The sequence below is a fragment of the Muscardinus avellanarius genome, assembly GCF_963383645.1.
Source record: "Muscardinus avellanarius genome assembly, chromosome: 17".
Lineage (NCBI taxonomy): Eukaryota > Metazoa > Chordata > Mammalia > Rodentia > Gliridae > Muscardinus > Muscardinus avellanarius.
In genome coordinates this window covers 32,832,015-32,845,848 of record NC_137803.1, presented here as the reverse complement: position 1 = coordinate 32,845,848, position 13,834 = coordinate 32,832,015, and the positions used below count along the sequence as shown (strand labels likewise).

Below are 13,834 nucleotides of genomic sequence, written 5' to 3'. Positions count from 1 at the left end.
CAATTGGAATGTCAATTTTATTTAGTAATGTATTGTAAAAACTAAACAGCATATCCGGCTGATTGACAGAATCCATCCAACAGTTAAAGGCAAAACAAAACTAAATCAAGTGGTACAGTTATACAGATTTTAGTTTTAGCTACAGACAGATAGGTAGACAGAAGATAGATGATAAATAAATAGATAGATAGATGATAGATAGATAGATAGATAATATTGAAGCAGAATGCTACATCTGGAATTGTCCAACTCATAAAATTCAGAGAGAGAAAGAGAGGGAGAGACAAGGAGGAGCAGGAACTTCATGTAGTATTTTCTCTCTTCTTCTTCAATGAGCCCTTTAGCTTCTTCCACAGGCTATCTTTTCTCTTCAGTTTCTTTTCCAAAAAGGCTGGCATAGACTCCTTCTTGCGAATTTCCCTCACTAGGCCATGAAAGGCATCATCAATACAGAGTCTGAGGGCTGCAGAGGTCTCAAAAAAAGCACAGTTGTATCCTCGAGCAAGACTCAAGCCTTCTTCAGTAGAGACCTAAGGGGAGAAAAAAAAAGTATTAACAAGAGAAGAAGGGAGAGATTCTTGGATCAAAATTTTGTTTTATACTAGGTCCTATGAGCCTCAGTTTCATAAAAAAATGTAAAATGTGAAAATTTGAATAAGAGTCCTAGAATTTTTGAACTTGAAGAACAAATGAGAATTCAGAATCCCTGAAGAAGGAAACTCTCTAAAGCACATGATATACTTAAATAAACATATCAAAGTCAATCGGTAAGCCAAGCATGGGACAGAGGGATAGAAAGGGAAAAAGGGGTGGGGGTGGATATGTGATAATTGGATGATGTGTGCATGTATGTCTCCACAAGTCTATTATCCCATTAAGATGCATGACTACAATGCACCAATAAAAAATATTTTTTTAATTTAAAAAACTAGAAATCAGTTCTTCAAGCTTCAAAATAAACAATATAATATAGTGGCAAAAGCATTTCTTTAGATTAAATCTTAATTTTAAATACCATATCCATGACTTTTTGGTTTAATAAACTTCAGCAATTTTCTTAACCTTTTAGTTTCAATTTCCTTAATTGTAACATAATATGATAACATATAGCTCAAAAATTTTGTTAGCCTTAAACGAAATCCACTACAAAATTTTATCATATGATCCACGAATACTACTTCTGGGTATCTACCCAAAAGAAAGGAACCAAGCTATTAAAGTAATGTATGAGTATCTATGTTGATAGCTGCACAATTTACCATTGCCAAACTATGGAACCAGCCAAGATGTCCATCAACAGATAAATGGATTACAAAACTGTGGGATAGATACACAATGGAATTTTACTTGGCCATAAAGGAAAACACAATTACATCATTTACAGGGAAATGGATGGAACTGGAGGACATTATGCTAAGTGAGATTAATCAGTCACAAAAAATAAGAAATCTGATGCTGCCCTTAATATGCAGAAGCTAGGGAAAAAATGCGTCATAGGAGGAACTCTAGATGAAGAAGGATATTCTATAGATGAGCAAATAAGGTGACCTAACTAAGGGATGGGAGGGATGTACTTTAACAAACAAAGCAATGTCAATCACTAAGCCAAACATGAGGAGGAGGGAGGGGGAAGGAATGGGGCAGGAATTGGGTAAGGGCTAATTGGGTGATAAGTTTATGTATGTCTCTACCATCTTTCATCCCATTAAGATGTATGAATACAATGAGTCAATAAAAAGTTAAAATATGAAAAAGAATATTCGTTTCAGAATAACAGGATAAAATTTTAGAAAACCTGTTGACAAAGAAAACAAGCAGAAAGGTCATGGTATAGCTAACTGGTAGAATTCTTGCCCTGAAGGCACAGACCCTGGGTTTGATCCCCAGAAAAGTAAAGGAAAATAAAAGAAAGAAAAAACAAAGCACCATAATTATGACAAGCCTTTCTCTAGCTGAGCACTTCACAGCTTACTTAAAGCTTCATGAGTTCTTTGCAATACTTAGCATATTACTGTACTGTGTCTTTTAGATATCTCCTAGAAACTTCCAAGTTGTTAACATTTTATAATTTTAATCAGAGCAAAAAACAGCTTCCTTAACTGGCACATTTCACCGTATAGCTAGTAAGTGGCTGATATGAAGATAAAATATCTATCAGGTTATCTTATTCCAAAGATACATCCTTCCCTCTAGTCTGTAGTAGTTTCGCTTCAGCAAGGATTATAAAACAGAGAAAAGTAATCACCATGTTTAATCCTTTAAAACACAAAATCCCTAGATTTTTTCTTCTCTTTCATTCTTATTGACAAATACACCAGTCAAATTTTTAGCTCTTTTGTCTTACAGAAACTTAAGCAACATAACTAAAATCAAACAGAAAATGCTATTAATATTCTGTTTTGCCAATAAATAGACACTTAAAAGTTTACTCCATAATAATAGCCTTTATAATTAATTACTTTTATACTGAATAACATAGATTGACATCTATTTTCAGTCTCCCATAATAATTTCCTCCACCAGAAGCCATTGACACATATTTTACATTTATTCATAGAGACACCATATTTTTGGTGCCATTTTCTTTACTAATCAACTTTCATTAGATTATATGTAGAGTAAAAGCCTTAACATCTCTATGATTTGAAAAAATATTTGATTTTTGTTTAAAATTCTTATTAGGAGCTGGGAAGATCTTGTGGTAACTCAACTCCAAGCTGTTTGTTATTGTGGAATTGAGAATGAAATAGCAACTCTTAATTGGGATGTGATGTTTCCGTGAGAGAAGTCAGATAGACAAGAAGCAGAGGTCATTTTACCCACATCCCAATCATCAAAACACACATAGAGTACTCAGAAGCCAGTGAAGCACTTTGTATAATCACCTCACATCGGAGCATGGCAAGAGTGGGAGACACTATCACCATCAAGTAGATATAAGCGCTGTGCATTCTCCAATTTATAAAGACAAAGATTGCCAGATCAGATTTTTGAAAAATCACTTGCAGTTGTAAAACCTCATGTATAAAGCTACAGAAGGACAATGATAGGATAGAAATTAATACAACAAGAAAACTAATACAGTGACATAAATATTTAGGTGAAAAGGATAATCACTGAGTTAAAAAGAGATATTTTATTTATTTATTTTGTGTGTGTGTGGTGATGGAGATGGAACCCAGGGGCTTTCTACCTCCAAGAGACACCCACCAGCCCTATTTTTATTCTTTATTTTGAAACAGGTTCTCACTGAGTTGCAAAGGACCTCACTAAGTAGCTGAGGCTGTCCTTGAACCATGATCCTCCTGCCCTAGCCTCCCAAATGCTGGGATTACAAGTATGTGCTAGCACACGCAGCTAAGAGAAATACTCTGTAATGAAAAATACCAACCTATAACAAATGAGAAAATATAACATGTATAAATTTGTATGAACTCAAAACTTCATTTACATGAAGAATTGACATTATTAAAATCCAAAATTGAACTTGAGATTTATATTTATTTTGAGAATTTAAAAATCTCTCTCTCCAAAACTGAAAGACTAAGAAGTTAAAAACTCAGTAAGAATATGAAAAATTGGAACAAAATAATGAACACTATAATTTACATATATGTTATACTCAATGAATGAAAAAGTTACATTCTTTTCAAGTAAATATGAAACATTTTTATAGATATACTTTATGCTAAACCAATTCACAAAACTTTCCAATGTATAAATATCACTGTGTATTCTCAAATTACATTAAGAAAAATAACTATAGTAAAATATATACCTAAATAATAATAAAAAACTATATGGAAATTAGAAAATATTTGGAACTGAATGATGAAGATAAAATAAAGTACAACATACTAAAGCTTGTAAGATTGTCTAAAGCTTTGTTCAGATAAAGTTTATAGAATTCCATCCATGGTTTGAAAAAGTATTATCACTCAAACTTATGATTTAATAATTTAATGTTTAATGTATCATCCTCAACAGAGAATATTAATCAGTTTGAGACAGTAAAGCATTACGTAAGGGCTAGAAAAATAGCCTAATACAATGGGACAGAAAACCTAGAATGAATATCAGTATACATAGGAACTTGATGTATTCTTGGGCAGCATTCCAATTAATGGAGAAATGAAGTTGGTATCAGTGGTGCCCTGACACTGAATGATCACTTTGAATTATTTTTAACAAGCAACAAAAATAGGCAATTTTGAGGAGAGGAGGGCAGAAGTAGAAAGGGATTGTAGTCTTGTAGTTAAGTCTACTCTTTTTTATTTTGGAAAAAGTTATGTTTATGTATTGCATTTATATAGTAAATGTACATTTAAACATATCCATATTGCTTTGTATAAAATGTATTTCTTATAAACATATAGTTATAAAACATTTTCTAATTATAAAATTGTAAGCATCACAAATAAATCATTAAGAACATCAAAATTCAGCTAAAAGTTCATTGTAATTATCAGCCTCAATCTGAAATAAAATTAGAAAACATATTCTGTGAATAGATTCTTACTGTAATCATACACAAAAATGGTACCTTTAATAGTTGACATAACTTTTTTTAGCAGGTTGAAGAATATTTAATCTATGGCTACTCATTACTTTGATAGTTAATGTAGGAACCATGAGCCCTGTATTTCAAAATATTCAAAATTATATAGAATATAATTGCATTTATTTTTAGATTCCTTATTAGATATGCATTTCTTGTTATGTATTGAGACTAACTCAGGAATTTCAACATTAATTATAATGAAACAACTCTGCAAAAAAAAACACAGTTCCAACAAACTGATTTTAACATATGTCTGGGTTTTATAATTAACAATTATGGTCAATTTGAAAGCCATAATAATGCAACAATATTATAGAGAATGTTTTTAGGAATGCTAGAGTCCATTAATGGTGGGTGTTCTGACTGGTTCAGAACCAGAGGGTATGGCAAGAAATAACAGCTTCCCTATTGGACTTTTTAAAAATAGCATATAATGTATTGCATCTATTTTATGTAAATTTCAAATAAAATTAAACATTGTGAGATTTTGAGTCATCAATATTTATTTTTGTGATATAGTAATTGCCAAGGAAGAAGTTCATATTATAAGAAAATTATGTTTTCTTATTTTCCAAATAAGTAATTTTAGAAAGTTTAAAGAGTGGTTAAGGAACAGTTTAAGGTCACTCATTTAATTAATGAAGATATCTATACAGTTGTCTTCTATTCCATCAAGAACAGTTTCCAGCCTTCCTACTTCTCATGGGGTCTTTCTGGTGCCTCTTCCTAGTATTCTATATATATTCAATCAATGATTCTGGTGTCAGATCTTAAGATGATTTTTATATTTATTTATTTATTTATTTATTTATTTATTTATTTATTTATTTTGTGGTACTGGGGATGGAACCCAGGGGCTTTCTACCCCTGAACTACACTCCCAGACCTATTTTTTAAATATTTTATTTGGAAACAGGGTCTCACTTAAGTTGCTGAGAGCCTCACTAAGTAGCTGAGGCTGGCTTCGAACCTGGGTGATCCTCCTGTCTCAGCTTCCAAGTGCTGGGATTACAAGCATGCAACACCATGCCCGGCATGATTTTTAAATAGTAAGTGGCACGTGATATTTTATATTGCATTTATATAAAACAATTTTTAATTATAATTACATGGAGAAATAAATGTCACAGTAAGATTATTTCGGGGATTGGGAACAATTGTTGTAGATACCATGTGCGACCAGGGACCTTTGTGATTATAAGGAGGCCTTACAAGGTATTGACAGAAAAAAGAAAAGAAAAAAGAATGGCTCATGCAAGTAATAGAAAACTTCAATAACCCAGGGGAGCTATCTTTTTAATATATATGACCTTTTTCACCGATGAAGATCACCATGAAATGCACCAGGTACTCCCTGACATGCTATTTTCCATCTGCCGGAGGAGGCACTAGCACACAATCACAGCTGCAGCTGCCTCTGCCTCGGGGGGAGGGGGGGGGTTGATGAGACTATGGGGGCAGGAGGCAAGCAGGGCTCATTCCAGAGCAGACTCAGCTGCCAGAGTGAAGGGCGAGCTTGCCGGCCAATTAGATCACTAGCTCCAACAATGCTGGCTTCAGGAGCTTCCTAGGAGCACTTTTTTATCTTTTTCCTGAGCTCAGTAAAAGTAGAATAAAATAAATTAAATTAAATTATTGTAAAGGTAGTCATGATAATGGTGTTTGCCTCGTAAGCTTTATAATTCTTAACAGCACAAAAGGAACTCTGTTTCTGCTCTGCTATAATTGCTGACCTTGAGTGAGAAGAAATTGGCAGAAAGATGGGGTCTCACTCTTCCCGTAGAAGCTGTGCAAGCAAAATATCTTCATGGCTAAGCCTACTGGGCATTGTTAAGATGTTTAGGGCACAGAGTAAACTCATTGGGATTTGCTTTACAGATTTTAATATTTCCTTGCCTGGGCTGCACTCTGTTATTGACCATGGAGCTATTAATTTTCATTATACAGACATATAATCACAATAAGCAGGAATCACAGTTTCCTGGGTAATTTAGGAGATTTGCTTTGTTAACTCGCAGGAGAAGCAGTCCAAACTAGGGCTGTCGATTTTGATCAGTCTTAGTGAGGCCTTGCCCATTTTCTTGACTTGTTCTGAAGAAAGTATTTTCTAAAAATATATTTAATCTGATTTATTTATTTTATCTGAAACAGACCTTTCTTTAAGATATCATCTTCCAAAGGTAAGCAGTTAGATGTCATCTCAAGCAGCTCACAGGGGAAAAGCAAATCAAAACAAAGCCCTGGTAAGATGTGCTGCACTCACAACCCTTGGGAGGCTTCTTCTGGCCAGATGGAAGACAGGGTATACAGGGTGTTTAATCATAGTTTGTTTCCTCCGATTCTCTTTTTTAGGCGGCTCAACAAATCTGTAACCTAAACAGAAGCTCAACTTTTCAGTAGGTCTTTTGACTTTTTGGAATATACTTTTCATGACAAAAAAAAGTGGAGTAAGCATCTTCCTTCTGTTGTAGGAAAAGAAAAAGCACCCTCTGACTTGGGCTTAAGGTTCTAGATTCTAGCCTGACCTCCTACACTGGGAAGAATGAAGTTTAGGATGAGGTGAAGCCAGGAATCTGCTGGAAAAGTTGAGACAGTTTCCTCTTGCATTTGTCTGTGACTCATTAAAATGAAAAGTATCTTTTACATCTTAGGGCCCATAACAATGCTAAAGGAACCTTTCCATTTTCATGACCTTGTGTATTGTTTTTTCCCCATCTGTAAAGTTTGTTTCTCTTTTTTTCCAGCTTTTCCAGATCTAGTCATGTCTTCATAGACCAACTCTAAATATAGTGATCTTGTTGGACTCAGCTTTTCTGTGCAACTTATTATTATATATTCCTTGGTATCCATGAGAAATATGGTTTCTGAACCTCCAAGCCTATATAAAAATCTGAATATATTTAAGTCCTTTATATAAAGTTACATTAGCTGGCCATGGTGGCACATGCCTATAACCACAGTACTTGGCAGGCTGAGACAGGAGGATGTAGGTACACATACAATCTCAGCCAAGTAAGAAGACTCTTAGAAATGTACTAAACCCCTGTTTCAAAACTAAAACAGAAATGAATGTAGCTCACGAGTAAAATAATATAAATATAAAATAAAATAGTGACATAGTACTCATTTAAAACCTTGCACATTCTCTCACAACTTTAAATCATCTGTAGATTACTTGTAACAACCACCATCATGCAAATGCTATGTAAATAGTTGTTTTGCCTCATTGCTTAGAGGGAAGTTACGAGAAAAAATGTATGCACATCTTCAATACAGACACCATCATTTTCCAAATATTTGTGATCCAAGGTTGGCTGTATCCCTAGGATACAAAACTTGTAGACGCAAAGGACCGACTGTAGTTGTTTTATCTTGTCAGCCAAACTGCAAGAGTGCTGATCAGAAACCACATTTTGTTCTTCTTGTAACACTCATGGTGCTCAGCCACAAACATCGCAGGTGGCAGATGCTCATTAAATATTTACTCTTGATGATGGTGATAATGACATCCCATAAGCAGTCACTGGTGACCACAGAGTCCATTATAATGAGTCCATCAAACTGCAATTCCAGAGGCCGAGACATTATTTTCATATTTATTTTTACTCTAGTATGGGTTTTTGCAAGATACTCAACAAAGTCTCACCACCACAGGTGTACATTCTGGAATCAGATTATCAAGCACCCATAGTCTGTCGACACATTTCTTAGCCAGGCCCTTGTAGAGTTGCTTCAATTTTCTGTGTTTCAGTTCACTCATCAGTAAAATCCTACCCCAAGGAATTGATAATAAAATTCAATAAGCTGTAACATTAAAAGCATTGAGTTTATAGTTCTTGATGTATCATGTATGCCCAATATATATGTTACTTTTATTTTTCTGATGTTTGATAAGAAGGTCAGATGAAATATTCAGCTTCTTTAGGTCACATTTTGAGCTTGCTTAAAATTTTGCTTCTTTTCACCATGACCAACAAATGCTATATGCTGTGGCTTTTGACAGCTTCCTCAAGCTCAACTCCTGCCACTCTCCAGTTTTTACTCCACCATGGACTTCCACATTTGTCCAATGGTTTGTGTCTGAAACTGCTCCCCTAGCTCTCTACTTGACTATTTTCTTTAAGTCCCAGCTTAAGTATCGCCTCCACTGAGACACTCTGCCCACCATCTTCTCTCCAAGTATTTCTGAGCATCCCTAGTCATGTTATTTCAGTATCCTGTCTTATTTTGTTTTGACACCCCATTAGTCTCAGAAAGAATTTTTCTGATTTTAGTTTTATTTTCTGTCTTTTTTTTTCTAGTATAGATTAAGCTTAGTTATTGCAGGAAAGTTTTCATGTTCTTCACCATTGTAACCCAGTGCCCACTATATTGACTGGCATTTCATAGGTACTCAGTATTGGTAGTCTGAAACACAGGTCATAAAATAAAGCCAGGATTATAATAAATAGAAGATATTACTATCAATTGGAACAACAAAATTTTTAAAGAAAATTTCTTTTTTTATTTTTATTTTTTTGGTGGTACTGGGGTTCCTGGAAGCCCTTCTACCTCCGGGCTACACTCCCAGACCTATTTTATATTTTTATTTAGAAACAGGGTCTCCTAAGCCAGCACGCGTAGCTGGCTTCGAACCTGCGCTATCCTCCTGTCTCCGCCTCCCAAGCGTGGGGATTACAAGCGTGCGCCACCATGCCCAGCCATAAAGAAAATTTCAAATAAATGATAGTGTTCACTACAGGAAACTATGGTCCCATTTACAAGTGTGGCCCCACTCCAATTAGCTAAAGAATGAAGTCTTAACCTGAATGCCCTTAACCTAATCGACAAGTATCAATTACCCAGGTGGATGAGAAAGGTGGCCACGGAAATGGACTAGCAAAGGCCCAGGTGGTGCCTTTGAGTGCTTATCAGTAGTTAATGTGGTTTAGACCAGAGTCAAGGGAAGGAACCAAATAAGAGCACGAGCAGAAGAAATTAGTGAGCTTAACTGCCTAATTTATTTAGATTTACCTGAAATGGGTTTGAAACCCAATTGAGTACTCTTTTTTAAAAGCCTATTTTTGAGTGCCTACTCTGTGCAAGGAAATGTAACAGGCTTTTTCTCCCTTGGTGTTCCAGAGTAATATTGACTGAATGGAGAGAAAAGCAGGACATAATGAATTAAATGGTGTAGCCAGTCATTCCAAGGTACAGGATGGTAATGGCTCTAGGGTATAAAGGGCTTAGACTGCTTTATACAGAGACATTTGAAGTCTCCAAGGTCTTGTGCTTTTCATCCTAGTAGCAGTGGTGTGCTGGGGGGAAGTGTTGCCATGGCAGCCAGCAGTTGCTATGAAAGGGGGAAAAAATAGAAGGTTAATGCTAAATATTTTGCTAACAGCAATGTCTGGCTTCTTCTTTGATTTTTCTCCTAAGGACTTTACTTTTAAAATATCTTGTTAAAATTATAAATCAATAGACTTAGGCAGTGTGTATAATATGTATGCAGAAATATGGATGGGTAAGTATACATATATGTATTTACATGCATAAGGTTATCTTCATATATTTTGTACTAATAAATAGAAGTGTATATATGATGTACACTAAATTACTGATTCTTTTAAAACATTAGGTAATTAGTTATTATGAATAGCTAAGCTTTCCAAGTAGCCAAACCATTTATATTTTTAGTATCAAAAGTATTTCAATGATTAATGTATTACATTAGTAAATTTATGTTGGGTAAAATAGAAAGAGGAAAATTATAGTATTTTTGTAATACATTTAACAATTATATCAAGTAATAAGTAGCATAGCTATATAGTGTCTGGTTCCTTTGCAGAAGACAAGATCATGAGGGAGAAAAGACATTGCATTCTATACAAAACCTCAATGCTTTGCCCATGAGCCATAATCAACAGACATAGATTTTTATCTCTTCATTGCAATGAATGAATGAATGAATGAATGAATGCATGCATGAATGCATAATGAATGCATGAATGAATTAATAGAAAGGTGACCAAAGAGAACCAAATGAATTTTTACTATGGTAGATATTCACCACGGATTAACTGGAGAACTCAAAAGAATTTTACATGAACTGCTGAACGTTTTTAATTAATTTTTATTAAGTTGTTTGTGCAACCAATTGTAAACATTATGAACACACGATTGCATATTATTTTATTATAGAATACGTGCCCCACAGACTCTGTAGACAGAAAACAAAGCCGGATAATGATGTTTACTTAAATGGAGTCTGAGGATCATAGTTGCCAAAGACTCTAATAGAGAAAGTTCAATGCTTCAGTCCCGAGGATTTCTCCAAGCTCACTGTCAACCTTGTATCATTTTGGATCACGATTGGAAATGGCATGTCATAAAACAAGCGGGAACTTGGAACAAAATAAATTTGATATGATATCTAATCTTTACAGAAGGAAAAAATGAAACAGTATTTCTTTTTTCTGTTCTTCTACACAGAGATATGAGACTATTTTGAAAAGCCTATCTATGTCTGTGCTTACAGTCACCACTATTAATTTAGCTTTTAATTGCAGCAGAACCACCAATGCTCTTGTCAATCATTAAATTTACCATTAGCAAGTGTCCTTTCTAATTCCTCATTTAGTTCTTCAAAATTGTCATTTCCTGTCTCAGATATTTGACTCTCCTCATTTCCGGCAGGTCCCCTCACCCTCTTACTTCACCTCAGAGAGAAAAGAAATGAATCAAAAAGAACAACTTAACATCTTGGACTAGCACCTGGAAATTTATCTGCGTCATTAAACACCTTGCTCTTTCTGGTAAGAGAGGCTTCTGATTTCTGTGAAGTCTAATACCTCTGTCTTTGGAGGGCTCTGAGTACTCTTTTACTTATGCTTTAATCCTGTACTATATAGTGTGTCCTTCCCCTGTCCTATATTTATAGCCTTTCTCTGTAATAGAACCATTATCTCAGAAAAATATGTAATGCTCATCTAGTTTAAGAGTCCAAACTTTAGTACTTTCTTATTTTGTTATTTCATTCACCGTCAAACATAAATTATTTAGGAAATTATCTGCAAAGGGTTAAAAAAAGAAAGAATAGAACTGGGACACAAAAATGATTGGGAGAAAGATGTAAAATTTTAAACAAAATATGCAATTTATGTATCTGTTGGTTTCTTCCAATCACTTCTCATTTGCCAACAATATTAAAATCTGAATTTTGCCTCCATCGTTCTACGAACATGTTTTGCAAAGGTATGGATATTATTCTTGTTGCCAATCTCAGGAGATACTTCTAATGATCTTTTGCCATTTACAGCATTGGACAAACTGACTACTCCCTTTTAATTTTTATACTTTTATTGGTGTGTTGTAATCATACATCATAGAAAGGTTCTAAGTGACATATCCGTATACACATATCAGTTGGTCTGTTTCCCTCCATTCCATATCTTTACTTTCTTCTTCCTTCTCCATACATGTTAGTGAAATCAGTGGTGAATAATTGAACTGTTCCCTTTCTCAAACCTGACTTTTCCTCTTCCCACTTTCCTTCTTCAATTCTCTTCCAGACCGTTTTCCTGGTCTCTCTCCTCATTTGACACTTCATTTAAAAAAAAAAAAAATCTTCTCCCTTCCATTGGTAACATGATTCCTATTTTTTTTTTTAATTTCTGGTCTTGTTTTGAATACCCATTCTCAATAACGTGTTTAAATATTCAGATATCATACTCTTTGCTCACTATTTTCATAACTATGTGTCCATTGATTCTGTTTTTACTTTAATCATTTCTATATTCAATTGACATTTTCTGCTAATCTATTTTTATTCTGTTTCATAGATTTATTCATCACCAGAGTGCTCATGAGTCTCAGATAAATGTCCTCACATTTCTCCTCTAGGCTAAAGTCCAGAATCATAGAAAACTCCCTCGTGAGGAGATTCTTTGCACGATGTGGTAGGCATTTCAATATCCCAGTGGTCTAAGTAAAACCCTTTGAAATCAAGATTCCTCTACCTCCCACATGTCTATATCCACTTGCTAACCAACTCATTCCATTTCCATCTCGTTATTAATGTAACCATTTATCTTCTCTCCATCTGCATGACCATTAACTTAATGTAGGCTCTTGTCAATTTACTTCTCCCGAAGATTTTTATACCAAATATATCATTTATACTCTATCCAGAGGAAGATTTCCACAACCTTAAGGTGAATATTTTGCTCTTCAATGTAAGTTGTTATCATGCTTCCCCATTATCAGTAATATGGTGGGTAGCACATACTAACTGCATAAAATAATGAGATTATTTTATAGCTATCAGTATAGACTAAGGCAGATTCATCGCTTATTTTTTTTGTGTGTGTGTGTGGGTTTGGGGATGGAACCCGGGGCATTTGACCTCTGAGCCACAAACCCTGCCCTATTTTTATTCTTTATTTTGAAACAGGGTCTCACTAAGTTGCAGAGAGCCTCACTAAGTAGCTGAGGCTGTCCACGAACCCCAATCATCTGGTCTCGGCCTCCTGAATGCTGGGATTACAAGCATGCACCACCACGCCCGGCTTCATAGCTTACTTTGTATACGTAACTTTTTCTTTCAAACCTCAATCTCTTCCTACTTAAAACAATAATAATATAGTATCTCAATCTCTCAATCTATTCCTACTTAAGAATGACATATTAATGATAGTATCTCTTTCAGATGATTCTTACCTAGACTATAGATGTTTGTGGTAATATATAGTAATAGAAATTCGACTAATAAAATAGATTTGGATGTCTTTGTGATGATTAATTTTATGTTTCAGCTTAAATAAGCTAAGGGATGCATAGATCTGGTAAAAAAAAAAAAAAAACGAAAAGAAAAAGAAAAAAGAAAACATATGTAGTTGTGAGCATGAGCATGTTTCCAAAACCCAGTAGCACTGGCATCAGTAGATAAAGGAAAATTGTTTTCATTCATGTGTGCAGGTGTTAGCTAATCTTCTAACACCTGAGAAAAATGAAAAGGCAGTGAAAGAATGAATTTGCTGTCTAAGTGAGTTGGGGCATCCATCTTCTCCCACCCTCAAGGGAAAATATTTCATTTTGTCAGGCTTTAAATTAAAACCAAAATTTGCACCATCAGCTCCCTCAGTTTTAAGGTTTTTGAGCTTGGACTTAGAACCTCAGCCATACCCTAGGTTTTCCTGGATCTTCAGCTTGCAGATGGCAGATTGTGGGACTTTTCATCCTTCATAAATAAGTAAACATATTTCTTCTAATACTCTATCATCTATCTAAAGACAG

The 13,834-nt window shown here is 34.7% G+C and overlaps 1 protein-coding gene across 1 annotated transcript in view; it reads right to left on the bottom strand.

The window, feature by feature from the left end:
- Positions 1 to 302: 302 nt before the first annotated feature.
- RIT2 (Ras like without CAAX 2) overlaps positions 303 to 13,834 on the bottom strand; it is a gene marked incomplete at both ends in the record, with an annotated part of 409,154 nt that continues 395,622 nt past the window's right edge. The window contains one exon of the mRNA XM_080714535.1: positions 303 to 530. Within this exon, the coding sequence (XP_080570661.1) occupies positions 303 to 530 (228 nt within the window). The remainder of the gene's footprint in view (positions 531 to 13,834) is intronic.